This window comes from Notechis scutatus, chromosome 3, assembly GCF_049901735.1.
Source record: "Notechis scutatus isolate UNSWTSFEM ecotype Mainland chromosome 3, rNotScu1.2, whole genome shotgun sequence".
Classification (NCBI taxonomy): Eukaryota; Metazoa; Chordata; class Lepidosauria; order Squamata; family Elapidae; genus Notechis; species Notechis scutatus.
This window is the reverse complement of record NC_142011.1, coordinates 68,059,369-68,087,203: the sequence shown is the minus strand read 5'-3', so window position 1 is coordinate 68,087,203 and position 27,835 is coordinate 68,059,369. Positions and strand designations below refer to the sequence as shown.

The window sequence follows — 27,835 nt, the reverse complement described above, 5'->3', positions numbered from 1 at the left end:
GGGAGTTAGAAAAGTTGCCGAACTCCTAAAGTTCGCAGTTTCCCAGAAAGATCTGCCTGGGTAGTATTTAGGCGTCATCCGCACAACTCTTCAAATTTCAAAGTAATGCAATCAGGAGATCTGGGGAGGCGCGAAGTGGGCTGGAGACCCACTTGGACTGATTTGTAATCCACGAGGAACTTCGCTCAGATGCAAACAAAAGGAACCCAGCAACTTTCTCCAAACAGCAACTCCCTTCCCCGCCTCCTTCTTTTCCCCGGGCAGGACATTACAACCAACCTAACTTCCCAAAGGAAACAACCCCAGGCAAATATGACACCCGAGCAAGTGACAAGCGTTAGAGGCAGCCAGGAGGGCAGCTCTGACTGGGAATAGATAGCCCTGGCTCAGCCGCCTTACGAGAGGCTGCTGGAGACTCCGAAGATCCCGAACTGGGCCGTGCAGGAGAGTAACGGAACGGATTGCAGAACTGCGGCCGCTGCAGCTAGCGCGGTGCGCAATGTGGATTCCCTTAAAGCTCTTAAGTTCTCCAGCAAAGCGCGACGCAACGTACGGGAGGGAAAGTTAGAGGCTTAGGTGCAATGCATCTCTCCAGACCTCCGGTTCCGACGAGGACCGGAGCACACGTTGCGTGCCGCGTACGGGCAAAGGCTGAGCCCCAAGGCTGCCGAACACATTACACGTTTTATACCCAACACAAAAAAGTGCGCGAGGGACTTTATGGAGAAAAAGCAATGCAGCTCCAGCAGTCCGGGAGGCGGGGAAAAGAATACACGCAGCACGCAATTACTTAATGCTACACTTTAAAAACAACACACAAAGCATCTAATTGTATCTGGGTTGCGTTTGTTCCACGTTCGTCCGCTTCGGAAGCACAAACAGTAAGTATTGATTTCAGATGACCAAGCATGTTATGGGTTGCGAGGCTGCTAAACACGTGCAGATCGTCCTAAACACCCACATACGCAGACATCCACACCGCATTTCAGTACGAACCCTCCCCACTGCCGAGAGACACCCGGTTTCTCCAACACACACACACACACACACACAAAACCCCTCGCATATCCCCATATTAATTAAATAAAAACCTTAATAACAAGGCGCCATTAGCCATGTGTCTAATACAAATGGCCGAGCCAGAGCAAGAATGTAACCTCGCGGAAAAGAAAGTTACTTTCCGCAAGCTGGATCTCACCCTCCCGCCCTCGACGCCCCCCCCCCCCACCGGCAACGCTCAGACGAACCTCCCGCAACCCCCCTCCGCCATTCCCCTCCTCCCGATTGAATCCGAAGAGCTTCTTACCTGGGTAAGGCAGAGAGGAGAGTACATGATTGCTGTAGGGGGGGTTGTGGCTTGGAGGTGTGTGAGTGAGAGGGGAAGAGAGAGAGAGAGAGAGAGAGAGGGAAGGAGAAAAGAGAGAAGGGGAGGGAGAGGAATAGAGAGAGGGAGAGAGAGAGAGAAGAAAAAAAAAGAAAGGGGGAAGAACCGAGCCTGCTTCTTGCTTTCACATTTCCAACTCTGCTAAACTGCAGCCAGCGCTGATCAGCTCCATGAGCTGAACTTTAACCCCGCCTAGAGTTTCCCTACACTACACACTATACATGTCTACTGTACCCAGGCGTTAAAGGCATAGTGCACACTTCCCCCCACCCTCCCCACGCTTCCAGCGACAGCGGCAGCAGAAAGCCTCGGGCTCCAGCTTCTCCGGGTGCCTGCCAGCGAGCCTCCAGCCAGCTTCTGCTTCGCTCTGCACCGCTCCACAGCAGCAGCAGCAGCAGCAGCAGCTCGCTCGCTCGCTCGCTGCCTTGCCCGGGGGAGGGGGGCTGCAGTGCTACTGCTCGGCCAGCCCTCCCTATCCCAGATCCCCGTGCTCAGTGCATTACTGGGAACGCAATTAAGAGCCGCTTGCCTGTCGGGCTCCCGAGCGGCTATAGGCTATGCAGGATGTGCTTAAGCAACCAAAACTTCTTTTTGGCATTTCGGTCTCTCTCGCCCACCCACCCCCGACTCCCATGCGCGCACACGTCTTTTTTTTTTTTTTCCCTCCTTCTTCTCTTTCCGAAGAATTTCGAACTAAACTTTCCTACCGCTCATCTCCTGCAGAGAGATATTTTCTGCTCAGAGGAACCATACATAAGCCTGCTGGCTACAATATCTTCCCAGAGTATTCAGTTCACTATATATATATATAGGTATATACTCTTTAAAATGTATATAATTCTAAATAGGTGCTATCTTGAACACACTCCTCCAAGTATCAAAATTGTGTTCTTTAGGTACCAAAAACTGCATTTCCCCACAAGAACTTTCTGCCTAAGTGAAATTCTTTGGAGTGTTAAAGGTTATTTCCTTTTAATAATAATAATAATAGATAATAATGCATTTACCTACAAATGCTGACGTTCATCAATCTGTATGGCTCATTTGACAAAAGATCGTGGTAAAAAAAAAAAAGATTGCAGTGAGAAGCTCAGCATTTTCCAGCCATTTCATGAATGCCCATGCTTGTTTGTTTCTACTTTGAAAAGGTTAAAGCTTTGCTGCTTTTACTAACAATGCAGAACTTAATGACTGCATTGCAACCCACAAGAAGAAAGCATCAGTATTTACTACTTAAAAGTGATTAAACTAAGAATCCAGCCTTCCATCCTTTATTTATCATAATGCATTGTTCTGGCACAAGAAAAGCTTTGGTTTTTGGGGGTTTGGAAAATTGCCAGCAAGCCAGCATTTTCTTGCCCTGAGCTTTATATTTTCTTTCTAGTCTTACTAAATCTACTAAGTGGAGTCCTTTCTGATCTTCTATCCTTTCCCCAAAAAACCAACAGCCTTCAGACACTTGACAGATCCATAACCATTCATTAAAAAAAGGGAAGAGGATACCACAAGACATACCACATTCTGCTTGCCAGCCTTCCTTTATGAAGCTTAGATTTAGGTGCCTCAAAAGTTTAAAATGTTACAGACTTTTTTTTTTTTTAAAGGCAGGAAAACTTTTAAAAGTCTATCCAGGGGATAAGGCCTATATTACTTGATTTCTTTTGAATGTGTCACTCAAATCTTATCATTTGTAGGCTGCAGAGAGTTGATTTCGGTGAAGGCTCCATTCCAAGCTTCTTAATAAAAAAAAAAAAAGAGTGGCCAAGATACCTTTGATTAACATAAAGCCATGGAAAGACATTTAATGGGATTTCTTCATTTTCCAAGTTTCCTGGGCAGGATTTTCTGGTTGACAAAACTTGCTTAGAGCAAAAATACTGAGGAAAAACAACTCAAATACCATGAAAATACCATTTTTTTATTGCTTTCCATATGCTCCAAATGTGGTTTGCCCAATTTTTTTCAACCTTCTCTAAACTCAAGAGAGCTTGCTGGTCCAGAGAACATTTTCCTTTCCTCTGCTGTGTATCCCCCTGATGTAGATTAGGTGTAGTTCCTGCTGCTTGCCACAACCAACCCAGCTTAAGGCTATTCACAGTCCCTACATCAGACACTACACACAGGTTTTGGCATGTGTGGGGCACTACGGCCACAAATACTTCCAAAGCGGTGTCTGTGGTGGCAAGGGGAAGCTGAATCCTTTCCCCATGGCGGTAAATGTGCCCCACTGGTTAGCCACAGACTGACAGCTTGGCACCAGTTCCCAGACCTTTCCTGATAGCAGTCCAGTAGTTGTGTGAAAAGGCAGGCAAGTTAAGTAAGGCACTGGGTTTAACGAGACCACTGAGCTTATTTTGTTGAGCAAGAGACCACAAAAACTGTTCTTTTTTTTAATGGTTTGATACCTCCCCCCCCCCGGGGGTGGGGAGGGGGAGACTAATAACGTTCCTGTTTTTTATTGTGGGTGTCCATTTCACAAACTCTTCCTCTTTCCCCCCCTCCCCCACATTTAGATATCCCACCTCCTTCCTGATCATTCTGTGTAACTTAAGCCAGATATTTATTTGTTTGTTTGTTTGTTTGTTTATTTATTTATTTGTACTCCAATTTCCTCCTAATGGAGGAAGAAGAAAGGGGTAAAAAAAGGAATTGGCGATGGAGGCAGGATCGAGCCCCTGGCTGTCCTTCCCTCACTGGCATGCGGTTTTTGCTCCACGACTTCCAGCTCTTTGTGGTTAGCAATATTATCTTAAGTAACTTTTGGCGCCCTTCGTAAGACTTTTGGACGCGGGATGCTGGTTTGCGCCCTCTAGGCAGACGTTGCATCCAAGTTCAGCGCCGAGCCGTTCACATCCGCTCCCTCCTCGCCTTCCCCTCCCCCGCCCGCAAAACCTACACAAAAATGCCCTCAGAGGAGCGCGCTCTCCCTCACACACACACACACACACACACACAAGAACACAGTAGAGCTAGTGAAACATCGAGGAGGGGGGAGGCACAAATAATAAAACTTAAGCTTCAATCTTTTTCGCCCCAGCCCCCAAAGGAGGGAGAGAGGTACAAAAAAGAGAACCGTACGAAATTTTTCTCCGGGAAGGTTTCTCTCGCGGAGGGTGGAGGGAGAAGCCTCCAAAACCCTAAACGTGTGTGCGCGCGCGCGCGTTTGTGTGGGTCTGCCTCAGAGCTTGGAAAGCCAAGGGAGACTAAAGTAGGAGAGCTCTCCATTACAAACCCAGGACAAAAATCTCACTCGAGCCAGCACGTCTCCCTTGAAAATGGGAAGTTTTGAAAAGCGCTATAGGCTGCTACCGTGAAATGGTATATGTCTCTGTGAAAAGACTTTCTGCCATGATCCCTGCTATCCATATTGTACCTGGCACGCTGCCCGGCATTGCATTTACAATGTTTTATTTGCAGAAACTTTTACCTCGCCAGCCTCTGTGAAATCCTCTTAGATATATAAATTACGTCGAGAAGGGTTCACTTATACGGACCATCTTGAATATATATTAAGGAGAAGCTTAACGGGAAATTGCATTAATATGATTTAAAAACTCGAGGCTGGGATGTTTGAAACCACTTCCTCGAGATGAGTTGGTCGGCCGAAAAGGAAGCTACTCTGGAGTAGGATGACTTCAAAGTCAGAATTAATGGTGGATTTTAACACCATTCCCCTCCCCCTTCTCCACCCCATAAATTTTATTTTAAAACAAGCCTTCCTTCCAGGTCCTTGTACAGTATGCAAACCGACTCACATTAAAAAAAAAAAAAAAAAAAGTTCCTAGGGCCAAGGAGACAATATTTTGTACCACATAGGTACTACTCTCCTTGTGTCAGTTTAGCACAAATACCCAGGACTTCTGTGGCATTTTGGTCCGACTAAATTTTCAACCTTGAGGATCCTGTCAGCCATCAAGCACGTCCCAAAAAATGTGTGGAGAGTCTGCCTATACACCACTGAACCAGGCAGTTTTTTTTCTCAGAGACTCCTGCTGGAAGCCCAGTTGAGTTCAAGGATACCTTTCCTTAGATAGCTTTCAAGATTTGCATCAAAATAAGGGGTCTGGATCTTATCTCCAAGGCCAGGAATAGACTTCAATTTGGTTTCCCTTAAAGACAGTGAGATTCTGGAACAATAGGGCCAGATTTCTAATTAGTTGGGTACAAATCTCCTTACATTCCCTCTCGCACTGGACAGGAGGAACCATATCGTACCTATTCATACTCACTTGCACATCCATCTTCACATCCACTCATTTTTCCCAATAGTTTACAAGATTACCCTTTCCATTTTTTTTTTTTTTTTTGACACCCACTTTTTCTGCCCCAGGATTTAAACTAGATGCAAGTGTGTATATAGCATTGGAAAATAACAAAGAGTTAAGGGTCCATGTTAGACTGGACAGTGCCATTATTGCTTCAATGAAAAATGGGGAAACGCCTCCCCAATACATGCATATAGGATTATAACCACTAAGGTTTATAGCCCATGTTAACTCAGGAGTTGAGCAAAGGTCCTGATTCACTCCTGATTATATTTCCTCCCAGAAATCAGATTTAGAGTGTCATAATTCCGTGTAAACAGGCTGCACATATGATGCTATCAGTACAATCGTGGATTCATAGTATCATAGACCTGAGCACTCAGAACAAAGTTGGAAGTTACAACAGGCACTGAAAAGTGTCTTATGACTATTTTTCATATGTGTGTGTGTGTGTGTCTGTGTGTAGCATCTCCATGGCCATGACATCCAAATTTGGATGCTTGACAACTGACTCACATTTGTGACGGTTGCAGTGTCTTGGGGTCACCTGGTCCCCTTTTGCGACATTCTGATCAGCGAAGTCAACGGGGAAACCAGATGTTGCACTACAAATGTAACAACGGCAGTGCTTCACTTACCAAATGTGCCCAGGGAAGTTGTAAAATGGGACAAAGCTCAACAAATGTTTCGCTTAACAACAGAAATTTGGGGCTCAATTGTGGTGGTAAGTTGAGGCTTACCTGTGCAAGCTTTTAAGTATAATAATGCACAAGGAGTGGGGTGGGTGTGGGTTAGTCATATCTAAGAATTATACTCCATTGACACCTACTGTAAAGTATAAGGCAAGTGGAATAAGTCCACTCTTTCAAGTGATGCTCTGGCATGTAATGCAGCTCAGTATTTTCTCAAGGAAAAACAAACCATCCTCTTTTTAATTAAGGATTCTTGAATACCCAAATAGTTGCATGTATGGGCTCGACCATTTTTAGCAAACCATCCCTCTCCCAAATGGGAAAGAAACTTCAGAGAATACGGGAGGACGGTTACAACTAACTTCGCTCTCTCTGTCTCTCTCTCTCCCCCCCCGCCCCTTCGCCCACTTGGAATATTTCGAACGTTACCACATCCAAGCTGCTCTCTGATTGGACCGCGCTGGAGTCCATCACAAAGCTTTGCTACATTGATTAGAGAACGCGCTTGTCAATTACATCCCAAGTCTAGACACTTCCTTTTGTGCTAGCCTGGCTGCCGATCCCAGACGTCTTTTAACAGAGCACGTACTTTTCGGGGAGGGGGTGAAGGGCGGGGACAACGAGCAAGCGCTATGAAGCAAAGTGCGGGCGGGGGGGGGAGAAGAGGAAATCTGCCAAGCTCAGCGGTTTTCCTAAATCGCTGGGGGGGGGGGGTGAGGAAATACTAGTGCATAGACAAACCCACCCACCCTGCCGCTCTCCTCTGCATAGTGCACAGAGTGCACATGTTATTTTGTAGCAATCGAAAAAAAGGTCACAATTTAAGCAAACATCCGCAATATAATAACCATTACAAACTCGTGACACTGTACTGTACCGTGTTGCTTTCTTATTTATTTATTTTTTAAATCAAGGGAAGACTAAAAGTCCCTTGTATAGAATATAGAAGTATTAGAAGAAAAGTATAGGGGGGAAAGATACGTGACAAACTTTTAAAAGAGAACGAGAGGATTGATTTCATGAGTTGGCACAGGGGTCTCTATTGATTTATTTTTTCCTCACAGTGGAATGGTGAAAACTTGGAATGGCTCGTGCTTAAGACTTTTTAAAAATATGTATATACCCAATTAACACTTTCATGGGCAAGCTTCTGCGTTTAGATAGATAGATAGATAGATAGATAGATAGATTTATAAACATCAGAGAAGCAAGTGGCGCATTCTGGGCTAAGCTTCTGTGTCTTGGGAAGGCGACCCATCCTCAAGGGAATTAGCTGGGTTTTTCAGATTCTCCGGCTTCTCTCCGGTTGGCGACTCGTGTTAGACTTTGCAGAACTTGCGGTCGATTGAGATCTCCCCCCACCATCCCCAGCCGCCAGGCGTGGATTTCCGCAATGGCTCTGTAATTTGCATAGGAACCCCCTTCCTCCCCACCACACACACACACACTCAGAGGAGGTTTGTTCTCACGGAGCCCCAAGCGCTGGGCCAATCGCCGCCGCCGCCGGAATTCCTTTCAGGCTGCGTTCCTACCCGGACTGCGCTGCCAATTCCAAGCTTCGTAGAGGCAGCGGCAGCAGGAGCAGGAAGCAAGGAGAAACGCTCTTTATGCGCAGTGCGAGTCCTTTCTGAATGAATGAAAGGGAGGGGGGAAGCCGAGGAGGACGAGTGTGTGTGTGTGTGTGTGTGTATCGGTGCGTGCCACGGAACGGATTTCTCCCGCCCAAGCCTGGGAGATTAATAATGCACGTGCGAGCGCGATCCTGGCACGTTCAACTTGCCTCCCTCAGAATTGCTCTTCAACAAATGGTTTGCCAGGGAAAAGAATCTACCTTGAACTTTTGCACTCTTGAGTGAAAGTGCCGCTCGTCCCCGTCCTCACCCCTCAAACCTGATGTCACCCGACCCTGGCCCGTCTTTCATGCATCCCTTCCGATGACCTCTGAGTGGGGCTGCAACCCCCATGGTTGGTCGGTGGATTCTTGGCCTGTCACCCCTTGGCTGGTCTAGGCCGGTCGTGGCGCTTTCTTCAATATGTTCCTCTCCTTATTGCAAACTCAGCTGAATAAAGTAAAAACAAGTCAGGAAAGGAGAAGAGGGATAAAGCAGCACTTTCCTTTGCAGAGATAAAGAATGTGGGCTCTCCATATTTAGTTATTTTTAACCTGCCTTTATTGAGTTTTTTTAAAAAAATAAATAAATAACTCAAGGCAGCTAGCAAACCTAATACTTCTCGAATTATGACCGCAGTTGACCCCAAAATTGAGCCAAAGGAAAGCAGTTGTTAAGTGAGTTTTGCCCCATTTGACAACCTTTTCTGCCACAGTTATTAAGTGAATCATTGCAGTTCTTAAGTGAATTGTGTCATTAAGCAAATCTGGCTTCCCTATTGACTTTGCTTGTCGGAAACCAGCTGCGAAGGTTACTAGTGGTGATCACATGGCCCCATGCCAGTTGCCAAGCACCCAAATTTTTATCATGTTGCCATGGGGATGTTACAACAGTTATAAGTGGCCATCAGTTTTTCAGTGCTCTTGTAGCTTCAAATGGTCACTAAATGAATAGTTGTAAGTCCAGGATGGCCTGTATTCTTTCCTTCCCTGTGTTCTCCACAATAATCCTGTGAGGTAGGTTGGGTTAAAAGAGAATGAATGGCTAAAGTCACTCAGTGAGCTAAGGTGGAACTAGAACTAAGGTGGAACCTCATTCCTAAGGTGGAACTAGAACTCACAGCCTCCTGGTTTGTAGCCTGGTGCCTTATTCCGTTTATTGCAGGGGTCCCCAACCACCAGTCCGTGGACCGGTCCCGGTCCGTGGAACAAGTCCTACCGGGCAGCTGGTTTGCTGGCGCCGCCATCTTGTTTTGATGAAAAAGTGCTTCCGTGAGATTTTCCGGGTAGAAAGCTCACCAGAAGCACTTTTTCATCAAACAAGATGGCGGCGCCAGCTGATGCCGTACCGGGCCGCACCATAAAAAGGTTGGGGATACCGGGCCGTGGCATAAAAAGGTTGGGGATACCGGGCCGCGCCATAAAAAGGTTGGGGATACCGGGCCACGGCATAAAAAGGTTGGGGATACCGGGCCACGGCATAAAAAAGGTTGGGGATCACTGGTTTATTGCATTGTAGTGGTGTTGGGGACAATGTTTATTTATTTGTATGTGGGTTGGGCTTGTGAGAAGTGGGGAGCTGAGAGAGAAAGACTGACCACAGATTACCCAGCTGGCTTCTGTGGCTAAGGAAGGATTTGAACTCATGCTCTTCCAGTTTCTAGCATGGTGCCTTAACCACTAGACTGAACTGGTCTAGATGTTCCTGACATTCTACTTTTTCAAAGTTCCCCAAATCTGGCAAAGCAATACTGTATCCAGCTCTTTAGAGAGAGCAGCGTAGTTAGGGCTAGAGACTGACCAGGAAATGGAAAGGAATCGGCATGCCTGTCATAAGCTTTATAATGACCTGCCCTAGTCTAGGTCACCTGAATTCCCTTCCAACATAATGTACACACTTTGTTAATGTGTAAAAAATTGTACCCACCTTGTGACTGTCACTGAATACAGACGGGTTAAGGGGAAAAACATTGCTTTAATATTGATGCAGCTAAGGAAGATGAATCTTTTTTTTCATCCTTGGTCTGTGGCAGAAAAAAACTGTTGCCAAGCAAGTCTGTACAGTATTGTGTTTGGATACAAGTGGGAAGGCACAGATCTCATTCTACCTGAATCAGTTATTTGTTCTCCCAGTTCATTGGCATGAATTCTTTTGAGTGAAGTGGAATTACCAAGCACAATTTTAATGGTAAATACCGCAGGGTTTCTCAACCCCAACAATGTTAAGCTGTGTGGACTTCAACTCCCAGAATTCCCCAGTCCACACAATGTTGCTAAGAGTGAGAAACATTGCAATAAATGTTTACATATTTTGCATACATACTTGGAAGTAAACAAGGCAAGTACATAGTTCATTGCAACAAATGTCTTGAGACATACTCTTCATTATGCAACTCGGTCTCAGACGAAATTGCAAAAGAATAGTGCCATTAAAATAATTGATTCTGTGCAATAATTTTGCATTGCATTTTGTGTTAAAATTATAAATGCTACATTTATCATGTTTTGTATTATTCCTTGTTTTTAAATGTTTTTAACTATTTGTAAATTGCACAGAATCCCTGGAAGCCAGGGAGTGATATAAGTATAATAAATTAGTATTGGTATTATTAGCTAAAGACCAACCAAGTGTTGAAACCTATGTGACTGTGCCAATTTTAATTTTGTCAGTAAGGCAAACTATAGAAAAATATAAAACTTTGTTCATCATTGACCATGCTAATTGGGATAAAGCTAGTGTCCAGTAACATGTTGTAGCCTAAACATTCTCCACCCCATGTAAACATTGTGATGGAATAATATTGTTGTGAATTATATTGAAGAGATTCACTGGTAATGAATGCAATTCACAAAGCAAAACAGAAATCTAAATATGGGGGAAAGAATTCTGTGCACCTCTTGCTTTACTTTGTGTTGTTTTTATTCTAAGTTTATGAGATAGCCTTTTTGAAGGCTTCTCTCAACCAGATTACCCATTAATTTTTGATATTAAATAAAACATGCGTCAATTTTAAGGATGAAGACAACATGCTTGATAGAGTTTGACCAATCCGCTGGCTGTTTGACCATTTTTCTTCATTGATTATTACACATAATAGCATGGGAGTGTTCAGCTAAATCAGGAGTAGTCCTAACCTCATTAATAAGATTATACTGCATTCCTTCCTAAAAATGAATCTAGAAAACTTGTGGAGTTATAAGTCTGTGACCCGAATCCCACTCCTGAGCAAACTGCTTGAATGAGTGTCTAAGTTAAGTGTGTGTGAAGTTGTGAACCCAATTTTTCTGGTGCTACTGATGATACCTGAATGATCATCCGTAGAACCTAGCGCTAGGGAATTCCTCTCAATTCCATAGTATTCCACAAAAGTCATTTAATCTCCCCCCTGCTATGAAATATTTACTTAGAACCACTAATTGTGACAGTTTAGAGAGTTAGAATAAAGCATTAATATCCTGATATCATGTATCTTTCATTTTCACCAAATTGGCCTAAATGAGTGTTATTCAACCAATTCTGGGTAGGGTGGAGTATTTCTCTGCCCACTCAAGTTTGGACACTGAAGGATTTTCTAGGTTGAGCTTTATTGTTAGAAACAGGAGTCTCTTTGTAGCAAAACACACTTTTAAACAGCTTAGGCTAATGCATCAGCTAGTCCTAGTAGTAAAACGATAACCTTGTTTGAGTTATTTCTGCTCTGGTAATTTATTGCTAAGACCACTCTAATATTGTAAAAGTGGATCTACATTTAAAGATAATCTGCAGCAACAGTACAGATTGGAAATGGGAATTACGAATATATGGTCTCACTTTTATCGATCACCATTGGATTTCAATTAACCTTCAGTTCAGAATGTTATTATTAACCTATTAAATCATTATGCCTTCAGATCACAGCATTTAAGTTTTGAGCAGCATGTACAATCCCAAGTTTTGAGCAGTATTCATATAGTTTGTAATTTCAAAATCTGTTAACCAATTCTGCCATTAAAGCCTCTTAAATTAGTTCAGAATTGTAGAACTGAAGGGATGTTATGAATCTTCTAGTCTTCCTTGAAACTCAATGAGGGAATGCATAGTTAGAAACTCAAATGGTTTCCCATTTGGCTTGAAGGCCCTCAAGGAGGGAAAGTACATGATATTCTGTAGGTAACTCCAGGTGAATTGTTTAACAATGAGGCTAACCCTAATCCAGTAACTCCTAATCCAATCATATCTTCTTATAATTGGATATAGCAACACACAGTCATGTAAATAGGTCAAAGTTGATCATTGTGGAGAACACAAAATACCTGTCCATTTCCTTAATTCTGCCTGGTATCTCATAAGCTCTTGCATTAGGAAATTACTACAAAGCCTTCATCAGTGGCTCTTCTCCTGGCCAGGCAGACTGTGTGGATAAATAGAATTCTTGTTACACTTCGAGCTTAGTTGTCTGCATTCAGAAGTTTCATCAGCCAACTTGCTAACATCATGATGTTACCTAGTTGGGCAATGAAGTGGGCCAAGCAAACAAGGTCTGAGAGCATTAAAAAAAGCCACAGTTCAACTCTGAGCTGCAGATATTCTCTGCTATGGCAATGGATAAACTTGGAGATTGCAGCTCATCAGTATTAGGGAGGCATGCTCTATACTTCTTGAGGTTTGAAGCACCTTGATTTTTTAAAATCACTTTTCTTCCAAGGAGGGCTCACTCTGTAGGCTTAAAAGTGTTGTTCAGTTCCAGTACCTTCTGGGTTAAATTGAGTACCTCAACATTGATCCAGTAAACAGACCACTGAAAACAAATATTATATAAGTGTCTAAAAAATTTGTACCAGGCCGTTCAATTTCAGCTCTTAATTTGGGGAAGTTGTGGGGCAACCAAAGCAAAAAAAAACAAAACACATTGGTATAGGGAGTAAATATTGAAAGTGGCTCACATTGTCTCTTGAGCAAGCTATTCAGGAATAAACAAAATTAGGACAAGTCACTTTCCTTTTGTTTTTTTCCTTTTGTTTTTTTTGGCCATTGTAGGATCTGTCACATGAAAACATTGATTAAACAAGACTAGGAAGATTAGGAAGGTTAGTGGAAGCTAACCTTCTGGGAAGCTGTGTTTTATCTGCTGCTTAAATTTGGTCAAATGTATCATGTTGACACTGACATAAATGAGTGTTTAGGAAAGCACCAGGAGATGACTAGAATTCGCAGTGCTATTAGGTATTCCGTGCTGAAGTTGCCCATATGGTAGCAAAGGCATTGCCTCATGGGTTTTTAAAGACTAGTTTTCTCATAGGAGCTTCTTATAAACCAGGGATGTCAAACTCACGTCATCAGGGCAGCGTCATATGACGCATCGGAACTTTTCTCCCTTCGTTAAACCAGGCGAGGGCATGGTCAGCTTGTGATGCATCCAACCCAAGGACTGTGAGTTTGACAGCCCTGTTCTAGACCAATGTTTCTCAACCTTAATAGCTTTAAGATATTTGTGGAATTGGGAGCTGGCTGGGGATTTCTGGGAGCTGAAGTCTACATATCTTAAAGTTGCTGAGATTGAGAAACATCAGTCTAGACCGAGGTACCTACTTCCTGTCTGAGGACTTTTTCCAGTAAGAATAAGAAGAACAGATTGTGAAAGAAGGCCTCATATAAAAAGTTAAATGGAATGTTCAGTCTGATAATCAACAGCTATGTTAATAAAATGTTAATAATTAATTACAATCTACAGTACTGTTTATTTCCTGATACATGACTAGTCAGAATTTCCTTCTTTTGAAGGAAATTTGGGCAGAGAGGGACAGAATGATTTAGACTGTAAATTAATAACTCTATGCGACATATTACATAAGGGTGTTTCTGAAGAACTATGCAGCACACACCAAGATATCCACAACTCAAGTCTTGTGATATTTTGCCTGGGAAAAGCAGGTCGTAAGGAATAATTTGTCCTAGCTACTACTACTGTTAAGAAAATTTAGAATTTTCTACTACTAGCTACTGTCAAGAAAATTTAGAATTTTCAAGAATTCTGCAAACCCAACAAAACACGGCCTTTTATAAGCAAAATTTAATTACTGTATGCCAGTTAAATAATTTTATGATTTATTAATACTTGCTAACTAGGGGCATGTCTCCCGTTTTCACAAAATAAATTATTGTACCCTTATTGTACCTGCATAAAAGGAAGGCACTTATAGGACTAGAGTTTCAGAACATTCCTATAGACCTTTTCTTGATAGATATTAAGTTGCATTACATACAGATTTATAGGTCAGGAAAATAAATTTGTCCTGAGAATATACTGAATAGTTTCAAAACAGATCCTTATTTTTACCATTTGTTTAAAACTAATTACTTGTAGACGAAAATTAACCTGATAGCCAATATAGTATAGACTAATGTAATAATTTCAGTGAACACAATTGTAATTAGCCCAACAAAATGATTTGGAAATAATGTTTAGTATATGGAACATGTTAGATTAACGTTGTAATAGTGAGAGATAAAAGTGTTTTTAAAAGCAAGTTCAGCAATTTTAATATTACTCATGCTTTCAGAATCCATCTTTAGGAATGAGGGCTAGAAGATTGGACACCAACATCTGTGGAGATTCTCAATCATCCAGATCATGGTTATCTCAAAGGTGCTTTAAAAAAGCATCTGGATTTTCTTAATTTTTTTTTCTTGAAAGCATTTTGTTTCTCATCCAAGAATCTTGGATGATAAACAAATATTTTTAAGAGAAAAAAACTAAGAAAATCCGCTTGCCTTTTCTAAAGCACCTTTGGGATGTTGGAAACCAACCTTATTATTCTTAAGGGAAGCCCAATGGAGATAGTCCCCGACTTATGACCACAATAGAGCCCAACATTTTGCTCCATTTTACAACCTTTCTTGCCACAGTTGTTAAGTGAATCAGTGCAATTGTTAAATTAGTAACATGGTTGTTAAGTAAATCTGGCTGCCCAATTGACCCGGTCAAAAGGTCACAAAAGGAGATATCATACCAAATTAAGTGGTCAACTAAAGTGGACATAGCTGAACTTGATCCACTGATTGCAAAAGGTCTGGCCTTAGCATGACAAGCCAGTCCCTTATTTTTACAGAAGCTGTCTTGAGAATCTGTTAACTCTTAAGCCAAATAACATAGTAATGTGTCAAAGAAACAAAGAATGCTATTCTATGTCCATTCTCATGACAGTAATGAGTTGGGCCTTGGGACAACTTGGGTTACAAAGAGAGGTCCAGGACCTCACTTTGCAGAATGCGTAGGAATAGAGGCCCCCAAAAGAAGCAGGTTAAATTATTACATTTTGACGTGCCAACTAAAAGAATATCATAGAACAACAAGCACAGTGGGGGAAAGTAATAACTGTTCATAACATGCTTTGGTTGTTATCGCTGACAAAAACACATGAAGTGTTAATACCATCTTATTATGCCTCGGTAAGGCCATACTTGGAATACTACATCCATTTTTGGTCACCACAGTGTAAAAAAGATGTTGAGACTCTAGAAAGAGTGCAGAGAAGAGCAACAAAGATGATTGAGGGACTGGAGGCTAAAACATATAAAGAATGATAGCTGGAATTGGATATGTCTAGTTTGATGAAAAGGGACATGTATTTTGTATTTGGAAGCCCACCATTGAATAGTAAAGCCCGTTAAGTTCAGCTTTAATGCCTTGTATCTCCAGTTTAAAAGCTTTTTTAACATATAGGGGTAGAAAATACATTGAGATTTCAGAACATTAAAATGAGTCATGCTAGGAACTATTAGCCTGAATTGCAGAAATACTTCTCAGTGAAATACAGGTAGTCCTCGACTTACAACAGTTCATTTAGTGGCCAAAGTTACAACAGCACTGAAAGAAGTGACATCAATTTTCAATCTTACAATCTTTGTAATAGCCCCATGATCATGTGATCAAAATTCAGATGCTTGGCAACTGGTTCATACTTATGATGGCTGCAATGTCTGGGGAACATGTGATAACCTTTTACAACTTTTTGATAAGGAAAATCAATGGAGAAGGCAGATTCATTTAACAACCATAGCAAGAAATGTAAAATGGGGCAAAACTCACTTAACAAATACCTCACTTCACAACAGAAATTTTGGACTCAATTGTGGTTCGAGGACTACTTGTATACCTGACTAAATATAAACACAGTTGTGTCACAATATATATAATTTAATTATTCCTATATATAAAAATAGCATTAATTCCCTCGTTCTGTGTAATTTTTTTTACAGATATTGCTACAGATTCAAGTAGTAAAAGGGCAGCCATGTGATTTTTAGTTTTTATATAGGATACCATCTTCAATAAAACACATGCCCAAAGATTTTTACCTCAGCTTTATTGTGGTTAACTTGGTGTCATAATACATATAGAATAATTCCAGTAACATCATTAATTTCCAGTGACATAGTTCTCTCTTCCATTTGGAAAATTTATTCTTTGGGGGGAGTTTCCTTTTCTTCTTTAAAAAATTATAAATTCTAAGTAAATTACACCTGCCAAGCTAAGAAACTTCTAGGCTAATGCTAAAGAGCAGCTGGAGGAAGGAAGAAATGCCAGTTTACTTATATATTTACAATGCCAAGATAAAGTTTCCCTCCAGAACTTTAAAAGTATTTTTACAACATGAATGCGTACAGTAATTATAAGTTAAAACCAATATTTACAAATACATAGGATATAAACAAGAACATCAGAGAACAGAAGTGAATTTAATTTAAATTATCCATGCAAATAAAACTTAAAACCAATACCTTAATATATTTAAAAACCTGTGAATAAAAATTTGCACAGACATGGAAAAATTGAAAAGAAGTCCTTCGATAGGCTTCACTAAGGAGGGCATTTCAGAACTGAATATTTAATAATTTCAAATGAATGAATTATTTTCTTACAATGCCAAACATTCAATTTTTCTTTATTAAATGCTTTTACATTTCATTTTCTGATTTCATGAAATTAAAGTTTTTAAACAAACTGTGAATGTATAAATTTCTTGAAAAATTGAAAGCATGGCAGTAAAGTTGTTGTCCCTGCTCATTTTCATCTCCTTTTCTACCCAGGTATCAACTCTACATTGCGTTGTCAATTTTAATTTTGGGGGACTTACACGCTAGGTCCTAGTCCACATAAACTATGATGCAACATCAATGCAGTTTTCTTCACTGTGTTTGCATAGTTGGCAGGAGTCAAAGTAAGTTACTAAAAATAATAATGGCATTTATCTGGTTAAACTTCCTTTTGAGAGATGGAGAGGTCCTGAAGACAGGCATCAGAAACAAGAGAGCTTTCCTTTGTCAAAACTATCATCACAAAAGCATAATAAATGGCTTCAGATCTGACCCTGTGTATCTGGAACATAGGGAGGTATGTATATTCCACACAGAAAGGCTTAAAAGTGAATCTCAGTCATGGCCAGGACCCAAACCGTTCACAGCCTTATTAACAATGATGTCATTGTAAATTCAATCTGCCACTCTTCAGGGACAAGAAGCCAATGGATAGAGTGGAGAGCTGGCCTAATATGGATGCAACCTCTCTAGCTAATAAGCAGTCATGCTGCTGTGATTGGTACAGTTTCCAGACAATAGAGAAGCACTAACTTGCCTCCACGCTGGGGGCTGGTGGGGGGGGAGAGACAACAGGAGTAACAGTAGTAATAGCGGCAATAATAATACCAACAACTATTGTAGTCATAAAAGCTCGGGCTGCTTTGACAAAATCCCTATTGGGAAAAGTGAGGCTATCCAATGCCAAATCGAGCAGCTGAATAAAAGGTACCACTGCAGCCCATCTTAGATGTGATATATTCATTTGGAAAGCTTATCCAGCCAAACTCAAAACGTGCTTGTAACACGTTTTAAGCAAGCAACTGCTGTCTCCGAATCAGCTCTATCAATAAAGTAGAAAGATGATGCAAACAAAGCAAGCACTATTTATAGTAATTGTCCATGATTTACTAAAGAGTGTAATTGCTGCATTTCTTTCTCCGACTTCTTTCAGTCTTGATGGATTTGGGAATCTTGATGTATAGTCTACCCTTTTTTCTGACTGCCTGTAAAAATATATTTATAATATATTTCTGTGTTAAAAATAACAAAATGGATATTTTATAATCACTGTGTCTTTGAGTTGAATAATAGATTGATAAGCAAGCTTTGCACATTATTGTGTTTACTACAGCTCAAGAGCTCAAAAGTTACTGGGGTGTGGCTGTTGTTGCTGTTGATGAAGATGTTTTTTTTAATTCACTGTAATAATGAATAGCTAAACAGTAATGATTTATCCAAGCCTGGTAACCAACAATCATGTTGGGTAGATGTTTGATCCCAGGAATTCTGATCCAGTCTTAACTATTCCTGGCTCAAGATTTACTATGCAAATTAATCATATATTTATTTCAGTTAATACATTTGTGAGATTTGCAAGCCAGGAGATAAATTTATTGTTGCCAACGCAAAACTAGATGGGACTTTCTCATTTCATGATTTGCAGAAATGGCAATTTGCCGAACTACATGCAATTTCCAAGTCTCCTTTTTGTATGTCCCAAAGCCATTTTTGGCCATAAGTTCTAAAAACTAACGAGATATTTCTTGCTATCTTGAGCTGGGAAACATAAAAAATATAGATAAATCCTAGAATAGTTTTAATGTAATTCAGTAAAACAAAGAAAATCCCTAAATATCCTACAATGTCCTAGGAAGAAAAAGCAAAATTTTCCTCGACCATCTCCTTCTAATCATTATGCTTATTGGAAGTAACAAATTGTTAAGTGATTAAGCAAGATAGAGTATCCTCTTTATTATAGACTCAAGACATCACCTTCTTATGACAACAATACAAATATTATAATACATTCACATAGTTCTCAACTTCCATCCTACTGGAAACAATTCAAAATTTTAGCTTGAGCATCTTCCAACAATAGTCCTTCCTGTCCAGGTCAAGGAATGGCTGATGGGTCTAAACATTTCACACTAAACTTTGCCAAATTAGGCAGTTTTATCAATATCATTTATTCCTGGCCAAATTGGATAAGGAACAATTCTGACACCAATAAATCTAAGAAATAATAGCATGGTAACGTTTTCATTCATAACTTTTACTAAAGTATTTTTTAAAATTGTCCATCTAGATTTTTTTTCATGGCAACCTCATCACACTTAACCCATAACAAAAGACAATTTTACATTTTTTAGAAGCAATTGTATATATACTAAGACATCCATAATTAATTAATTAAGGTTACAATTGATGAACTATTGCCTCAGATGTTCAAGGGCAAGCTACATATTACATTCCAGTCATCTGTGAACCTAATTTTCTTTTCACTCTGACAAAGCATTCTTAGTCAGGGATGATTTGCACTGGAGAAAAAGGATTGCAGGAGGAAATAAAAATACTTAATCATCCCTCTGAAACTCCTTTGCTGTAGGTAATCCTGTAAGCCTTTATGGTTGTAAAAATCACACCAGTACAGAATTGAAAGTGATATAAGCAATAGTCTAAAGCAGGGGTCCCCAACCACCAGTCCGCGGACCGGTACCAGTCCGTGGAACAAATCCTACCGGACCGCTGGTTTGCTGGGCGCCGCCATCTTGTTTTGATGAAAAAGTGTTTCCGGTGAGCTTTTCCGGGTAGAAAGCTCACTCGAAGCACTTTTTCATCAAAACAAGATGGCAGCGGCCAGCTGATGCCGGTACCGGGCCGCGGCATAAAAAAGGTTGGGGACCACTGGTCTAAAGAACTGCAGGGAAGAAAAACAATTGGATGGAGAAAGCTTAACTGTTGTCTTCATTCTATGCACATCATCTTTTTCTGATTCATATATATAAAATTAATACTTGGAGCAGGCATGTCCAACCCGCAACCCATGGCCGCAAAGCTAGTAATGTGGCCCCACAAGATTTATGTATAAAAAAGGACGTTTGTTATTTACTGTATATAACATTTTAGAGAATTATATGAAGGCAATTTAGTAAGGCTCACTTCTCTTTCAGAATGAAGTGTGAAACTAAATTTCAAATATTGATCCAGAAAAAAAAAAAAACATTTATATTGTTATTACTGTAAAAATGCTTCTAATTAAGCAACAGTAGTAATTGATTTTAATCTTGTCAGACTTTAAAAATTTTAGATTTGAAATGACATGAAAGGAGTCTGAAATCTGCAATTAAAGATACAAAACCGTAATATACATGTAATCACTCTCCAGTAAATTCTGCTATCAATGCATAATATATAAACAATTTTTCTTTAGTTTTTTTTTAACGGATTGGATTTAGGTTTGCTTTGAGGTGAATGTAAGGGAGACATAAATGCTTTGTTGCTAAGTTAAATCTCACAGATTTTAGTGGGCCTATCGTGAGCATAACTGATGCTCTTGATTCAGCTCACCTGCTAATACTATACTTGACTGTAAAAATCAACCTCAAGTGATTGTCTTTTATGCCAATAATAATATACAATTTATTATTCATTTGCACTTAGAAATTTGGGTCTTCATATTTTAGTACTACCAATAGGTCTTGCCCTTCCAAATCAATAATTTTATATTGTGTCAAGTTATAAATAATTAGCACTAAAAGCTAATTATTGCTATACTAAAAACATTTATCAATTATTGGTACAAATAATCAATGAAGCCTTTCACTGCACACTTAAAAATGTGGGCATTTAATCAGGGCTGTACCTTTTAAAAGGAGATCAATGCTGATAGCATGGTTATAAATCTCTCAGCTTCAGCAATGGATTTGATTATTGTACAAACATAGAATTTATCTACATTATATCACTAATGATAAAACTATCTAAATGTAGTGATATCAATGTTAAATATTATGTTTATTCCAATATTCCATTAAAAATAGCCCATAACTCTTAAGAGCATAATCAATCCTATACCTATACGTTCAAAAGTAAGCCATATTATTAAGTTTAATTGCACTTTCATTCAGGAATGATTGCAGTCTAGTTGATAGACAAAACTATAAATAATAGGTCGAGGAACATAAAACCTACTCCAACATGTATTCCATATAAATCTGAAAAACAAGGCAATAAGTGATAAAAATGCATGCCTGTAGAAAAAATAGAGATTTTTCAACATTTGCAATAGGACATTAATATTTCTTACTTATTTTCTATTTCAAAAGTTAATTGGCTGATGTGGCTGGTTCCCTATAATGTTAGAAACTTCACTCAGCCCTGTCATTTATTTTTCTTAATTCCCATTTGGGTTTGTCACCTTTACTTTTTGTTTTGTGCTGGGGTTTTTTGTTTTGTTTTGAAAGTTCTTAATAATTTGCTAACCACCCAGATTCACTGGGAGTCAAGTGACAAATAAACTTAATAAATCATTATTATTAGCCATACTTAAGATTTCACTTGCTCAACTCTGTTGAAGTTAAAATTCAATAAATAAAGGGTTTGTAAAACATGGCTTCTGATTAATCAACTGAACTGAGCGAAGTCATCTGAAGTGGAAGAGCAATTTAGGTCTCTTAAAACTATGAATACCTAGCTATTCCATCCCTTTAATAAATGTTTCCAGGCAGTAATACTGTATTTTCTGCATCCGTTGCTTATAGCAGCAGCCCCCAACATTTTGGCCACTGCAACCAGGTTTTTCTGTGGACTAGAGGGGGTGTGATTTTGTGTGCTGCCTGCATCCCACAGTGGGGGCTTGGCTTGTTTAGTGGCCCTGTTTCTAGCATGCTGTGGCCTGGTGCCAATCCATAGATTAGGGGCTGGGCACCCCTGGTTTGTAGACTTTTCTTTTTCTTTATTTGTGTTGATTCTGAAGCAAGGCCTTTTCCACTGGGACATCCTCACATGTAGGAATGTAGTATGACAAAGCCACATCTGAAGAACGGCTAATTTTTTTCAAAATGGTGATTACTTTTAATTCATACATTTTTTTCCCCCAACTACACTGAGTTCGGTACAAATAAATTAAAATAAAGTAAAGTAAAACAATGGTCTTAATGGCATGGGCCAATCTTTTCACTTTCACTTCACTTTATTAAAGGATTAAGGGAATTAGTAAGTCATTTTATTTCTGCTTCATGTGTATCTAATGCTTGTCACTAAATAAATTTCAACACTACATGCTGAAGGAGTTATTTTATAATAATGGCAATATACTACTTAAAATATGGATTTATGTGTAAAATACCAAAGAAATAGCTTTGGGTTCATATTTTTAGTGATGGAACACTAGAATTTATATATAATCCATATACAGTGGAGATTCTAACATATGGAAAAGAGGGAGAAAAACTTTTTCAAATAATGGAAACTGTAAAACTGAAAAAAGCTTTAGACTTTAAACTAACAGTGTCAAAAGAATTGTAAATATTTTTTAATGCTTTAACTCCATACTAGCCTAGGACTATGTCTAGTTAGAGCCTTTACAACTTTCCCACAGGTGGTATTAATTGTTTGACTTATTTTATTCTGAATTTATGTTTATTTTAAACACATTATTTATTAGTACTTTACAAAATATTGCAAAGTTAATATTTTATAGAAATATTCATTCAACAGTCTACCGAAAAGTGGATAAGAAACTTTACAATTAAATTATAGGTATTTTGGACTATGTTCCTAAGATCAGTTATTCAAAAGCAAAGCCTATCAATGCCATTGGACTTTGCATCTATTTAAGTCAATCAGTACAAACTGTGAACTCCCAAACTCTTAATATCAGTCTACGTATCTGAGCATATCTACTCCAAGGACACTTTCACAGTATTTCACAGAATGTACATGGTAGGGGACCAGGCCTAAATTCAAGCTAAACATTATTCTGAATTTCAGTCTTTAAACAATTGTTATAGCTGCCCAGGTTGTGTTGTCAAACTGACAAACACAGTGTAAAGTTTGGCGTGGAACATCTTTTGTGATAGAATATTTAATGCTGGCAAATATTTTTAGCTGAAGCAAACCCCCTGAAAACAACTCTGCCCTTATCTAACAATTGTCCTGTTCAAATTGAAGATGTCAACTTATTTAATTTTTTAAAAAGAGCAAGGATAACACAATTTCCCAAAACATCAGGCACCCCAATTTTAACTATGCTGTATCTGTAAATCACTGACAGACGCCCACAGTGTCATGTTGCTATTATTTCATCCCAATTTAAGTGTTTAACTGCTGATGCAGCTGGTTTAGGACTGGGCTAGATAGATAATTAAATAATCACAAATTAACTCTGTGCATATTAACTGTATTTGGCAGACTGACATTGGCTTATACCCCAAAAGTGCTTTAGTCCTGAGACTGGAAGTTTAAATAACCAAGCAGTTTAAAACAAAATTTTGGCTTTGAATGGCTCGATTTTTAAAAATGAATTTGAAAAAGCATTTTTCAAGTTTCATACAGGACTCTTTACTTCAAGGACAAATTCTGCATTCAAACAACAATGAAGGAAGAACAACTTTTCGTTTTCCAACTCTTGCAGAACAGGGGGTCAGGGTGGAAGGAAGTGCCTCCTCTGAATAACCTTTTCCCCTTTGCCTCGGCCATCATTAATTATAAATCACTTAGACTTGTAGTCTACAACTTTCCTAACCTACAAGTGCAGGGAATGTGTAGCTGCTCCTTCCCTATAAGGATGCATAGGAAACTGACAGAAAAGTAGAATTCAGAATAATACCTGCCAATTCCTGCCACAGTCTATGCTTTTTTTTTTTTTTGCAACCTATGGCTTTATCAGAGATTTCCCCCCTTTTTCTCTTTTGCAAATGAAGGCTATTTTAAACCATCACTTCCTTCCTCAACACACATCTCATTTGAACTATAAGCATCCCAGGGAGATGGGTGGTTAAGAAATTTGAAACATCAATAAATAAACATAACTATTCCTAAAGAAAAGGGATGATGACATTTTTGATATCTTTTCTTGGAAGGGAGGGGCTCTGGAGGCAACTGCTACACTTCTGAAAACAAGCGTTCCTTTTTTTGAGCGTTTTGATAAAAGTGGTTTCTCTTTAAACCAGAGAGGTAGGAGAGAGGCTGGTGGGGTCAGCTGTACATATCAGCCAGCCTTGCCCTTCTCCAGGTCCAGCCCCAATGGCGATATGTGACTCGGTCTGGGAGGCTCGCGCAGAGGTCATAGCAATTTTATGGTGATGGTGATAAAATATCTGAGCGAGACCTCTTCCCATTGCAACCGGGGCAGTTTTAATCGATCACTAGCCACTCCCAACAAGTAGTAATAATTATGCTAACAGTAGCCAAAGCAAGAATTAAGAAAGCATCCCAAAGGTCATCTCTTTCCAACTGGCTATGGGCGTGAAAAATATATTTCATCTTTCCTTCTGCTCCTAAATCTCTCTTCCCAAGCCACATTTATTCCCCCAAAGTATGCCTCCCGCCCCAACACACAGTTTCTTTCCACCCCTCCCGCAGACAACCAGCATTTGCTAATAGGGGCACCATATGGGCCGTTTTGCCTTCTCAACCCCTCTCCCCTCACTCGCACTCTCTCTCTCTTTTTTTTAAGGGACATCGGTGCACAGGGAACAACACACAACACGGATGGAAAGTCAAGAAGCCACACAAAGACAAGACACGGACGGACAGCAATTGCCAACACACAGAAACGCAGCTTCGGGTTACAGAACCAAATCCTCGCCGATCTCCAGCGCTTGTTCTGCGGCGGGCAGAAAAAAAGGCAAGAGGAAAAATAACGACAAATCCACTCCGTGGCTATTTCAGCCGCTCCGGTTGCGGCTCAACTGTGCTTGTAGCGACGCGGCTGAGTGGTGGGTTGGCGCTTTTTTTTTTTTTTTTGCCGCAGTCCAGCGTGTGTGTGTCTGTGTGCGTGCGCGTACGCGTGTGTGACAGAGCCTGGGTGTGCGTGAGTGTATTTATTTCTTTATTTTTTAAAATCGTCTGGACGTGGCAACGCGGAGACAAACCCAGCCAAGATAAGAGAAACGATCTCCCAAATTTTTACGCAGCGATCCTGAGCGGCGTCCCGCCAGCCGCTGCCCCAAAGCTGAACATCTAAGTCGGTGGAAGTGTGGGTGGGGGTGGGTTGGGGGTGGGAGGCAAAGCTGCACCTCCTTCCTAACCCCGTTATATTAGCCCTCTGGGGCCAGGAGGAAAATCCACGCAGAGCTTCCAAGCCAAGAGAAGAGCGCTGGTCCTTTCTGTGGGAAAGCGCTTTGGAGCGTAGACTGAAATGGGGGTCCTCGGGGCGAGTGGGGGAAGACGGGCTCCAGACAGAGACTCGGGCACGTAGGAGGCTTGAAACTGACGCGGACCGCCGCTTGTGTCGGAATCCGGGTAGTTGCAGCCCTCCGGCGCTTTTTCGCACATACACACGCACACGCAGGCGGGGGAGCTGAGGGGAAGGCTGGTCGGCTGCGGACCGAGCCGGGTTGGGAAAGGTAAGCCCAGCAACCTCGGAGAACTGGCGGGAGAAAATCCCGGGGAGATACATTTCCACGTTTCGTCCACTTCTGTCAAGAAGGGGCGTGTGTGTGTGTGGGGGGCGCTAGACTTTCCTCGGGGTTGTTTTTCCCACGACCCCAATTGTTGCGGCTGGACAGGGGTGCAAAGGCGGTGGGAGAATTGCAGCAGCCACGGACGCGTGGTGGGTGAAGGAGAGAGCAATGGAGAGGATGCGGGGGTCTTTCCACGAAACGAGACCCGAGAGAAAAACAGTCTCGGGACGAGGCAAAGACCACGCGCGGTTTTTTTTTTTTTTAATTTATTTAAAAGAAGCCCCCGGGTGTGAGGTCTCCATAGGTTGGTTCAGAATAATGTTTTCCAGGCACCATCGCCGTCCTTGCTGTGAAATGTGTTCCAGCTAGTTCAAATTAAACATTTTCAAGCACTGATTGAACTCAGTCAAAGAAAACACGTGAAAGGGAACGACTCGTTCCTGGGAATGCCCGTGGTTGAAAACAGACCAGCCTTCAAAAGGGGCACCACTTCTAGGGATCACATGGACACGTTTAGGTTATTTTCTTGGAAACAAGGGAGAAATGATTTTTGTTTTCATTAGCTTCTTCTGGCCGATGTGTTATTTCCCAGTGGGGTCTATATTTAGAGTCTCTCCTGGTAGTCTCCCATCCAAGTAAGAAGTAGATTCCCATCTAACCCAGCTTAGCTTTTTCAAAATCATCCAAGTTTTACACAGGGTTTCAGCTGGGTGAAACTTGACACTGTCACAATTGTCCAGGTCACCAACAAACTGTCCCATGATAATAACAGATAGGCATTTTAAGGATGATCACAGGTTGCTGTTAGCATACTTTCTCTGGGTTATCATTAAAGTGTGGATTTGAAGTTGCTTCCACTATACTTTTAAACATACCCGGCTTTCACTGTTTTCGCATTCTGTGATGGGCCTGAATGACAAAAGTGATGGCCTTCCTTAGTGGTGGCTCCCTACTTCATGAGAAAAGTAAAATGTTTTTCAGGCTACTATTCTCCTGATTCTCTTAGCATTTAAAATATCTCAACATATGCAGGTGTTGTTTTTTTTTGGCAAGGTGGGGAATTGGGATTTTGGTCCCTGTCATCTGAAGTTCAACTCTTTTATCTGATATGTTTTTAGTTTCTGTCTTTATATATATATTTATTTATATATTAAACTTAGAAACTAGCCGTCTCATTCACAGATCAACTCTTATAATTGTAAACTAGCCCATGTGTTTATCAGTTTGAGATTATGCATTTATTTTTATTGCCACATTACTATACCACATTCTATTATTTAAATGATACTTCTGCGGTGTGTTGTGATATTGTTTAATGCATTATTTATTTCATTAAACTCAAACTATGCATCCATATCTGGAAGCCATTCCCAATTTCCATTAATGACGTTAAAATATTGCACCCTGAGATCTCTGAATCTTAGGTTTGCTGTTGTTTACGTCAATTCTATTGGTTCAACCTAGCAAAGAGCAGCAAAACATTAAAACAGGCTTGTAAAAAGAAATGAGCAGGGTGCTTTGAACTCAATATATTATGTCCCAATTTGGAAAATTGCTTGTCCAGAAAGAATTGCTATTGACCCGAAGAACTAGCCAAGGGATTAATTAATTTAAAAAAAACTGTAATAGGGTTTGATGACATTTTTTTTTGAAGTAGATGTAAGAACAGAACAAGTCTGATGTGGTGGATAAGGCATCAGGAGAGAGGCTGTGAGTTCTAGTCCTTCCTTAAATACAAAGCTAGTTGGGAGAACTAGTGCCAGTCACTGTCTCTCAGTCCTAGGAAAGAAGCAGTGCCAAACCACTTCTGAAAACTTGCCACTGCAGGGTCTAGCCCAGGCCATCATTGGGAGTAAAACATTAGTCTCTCAGGAGAGGAGCAGGTGGAGGAAGAGAAGAAGGAGAGGTTGTGGTATAAGGACACTGAGAGGACCCAGTGCTGATACTGTTCAGAGGAAGTCTTCCATTCCCACCATAGTGTTATTCAATATATTATGTCCCCATGAACACCTGGTCAGGAGAGCTGGTTAGCATTGGACCTAGATTAAGTTACATTTTAGCCACAATAGCATGTTAGATAACCTTGGCCACATCACTACCTCTTTATCCAGCCTAGCTCAGAGAAAGGATCAAATTGAATAAACTCTGTGTAATCTTTCCTACCTTCTTGAAAGCAAGGATGAGATACTGATAAATAGACATCTCTTCAAGTGCTGATATACCCCAACAGTGCCATAGAGGGATAGGAATATATACTACCTTTTCCATTTCAAACTATTGCCCCATCTAATGCCCATCTTCTTATACTTTGTGTTCTTTATACTCTGTTGTAAATTATTGCCTTAGATTTAGCACATATGAAATAAAAATATTGCTATGACTACTAATTCACACTCCTCTCCTGATAAGGAAGGCCTTT

The 27,835-nt window shown here is 40.5% G+C and overlaps 1 protein-coding gene and 1 long non-coding RNA gene across 13 annotated transcripts in view; one reads left to right on the top strand and one right to left on the bottom strand.

The window, feature by feature from the left end:
• Nucleotides 1-27,835, bottom strand: part of NFIA (nuclear factor I A) — a 479,105-nt gene that overhangs the window by 313,871 nt on the left and 137,399 nt on the right. For 7 of the 12 annotated variants that reach the window (XM_026665960.2, XM_026665961.2, XM_026665963.2 and 4 more), the window contains exon 1: nucleotides 1,307-1,532. The exons of the other annotated variants lie outside the window; for them this stretch is intronic. In XM_026665960.2, coding sequence (XP_026521745.1) covers nucleotides 1,307-1,333 — 27 coding nt within the window. In that variant the 5' untranslated portion in view covers nucleotides 1,334-1,532. Of the gene's footprint in view, nucleotides 1-1,306; nucleotides 1,533-27,835 lie in introns of those variants that run through there. 12 annotated transcript variants of the gene reach the window in all.
• LOC113411069 (uncharacterized) lies at nucleotides 76-27,835 on the top strand. Its single transcript, XR_015748594.1, has 4 exons — nucleotides 76-881; nucleotides 12,968-13,017; nucleotides 17,021-17,151; nucleotides 24,468-27,835. It is a non-coding gene; the product is annotated as an uncharacterized LOC113411069 (long non-coding RNA).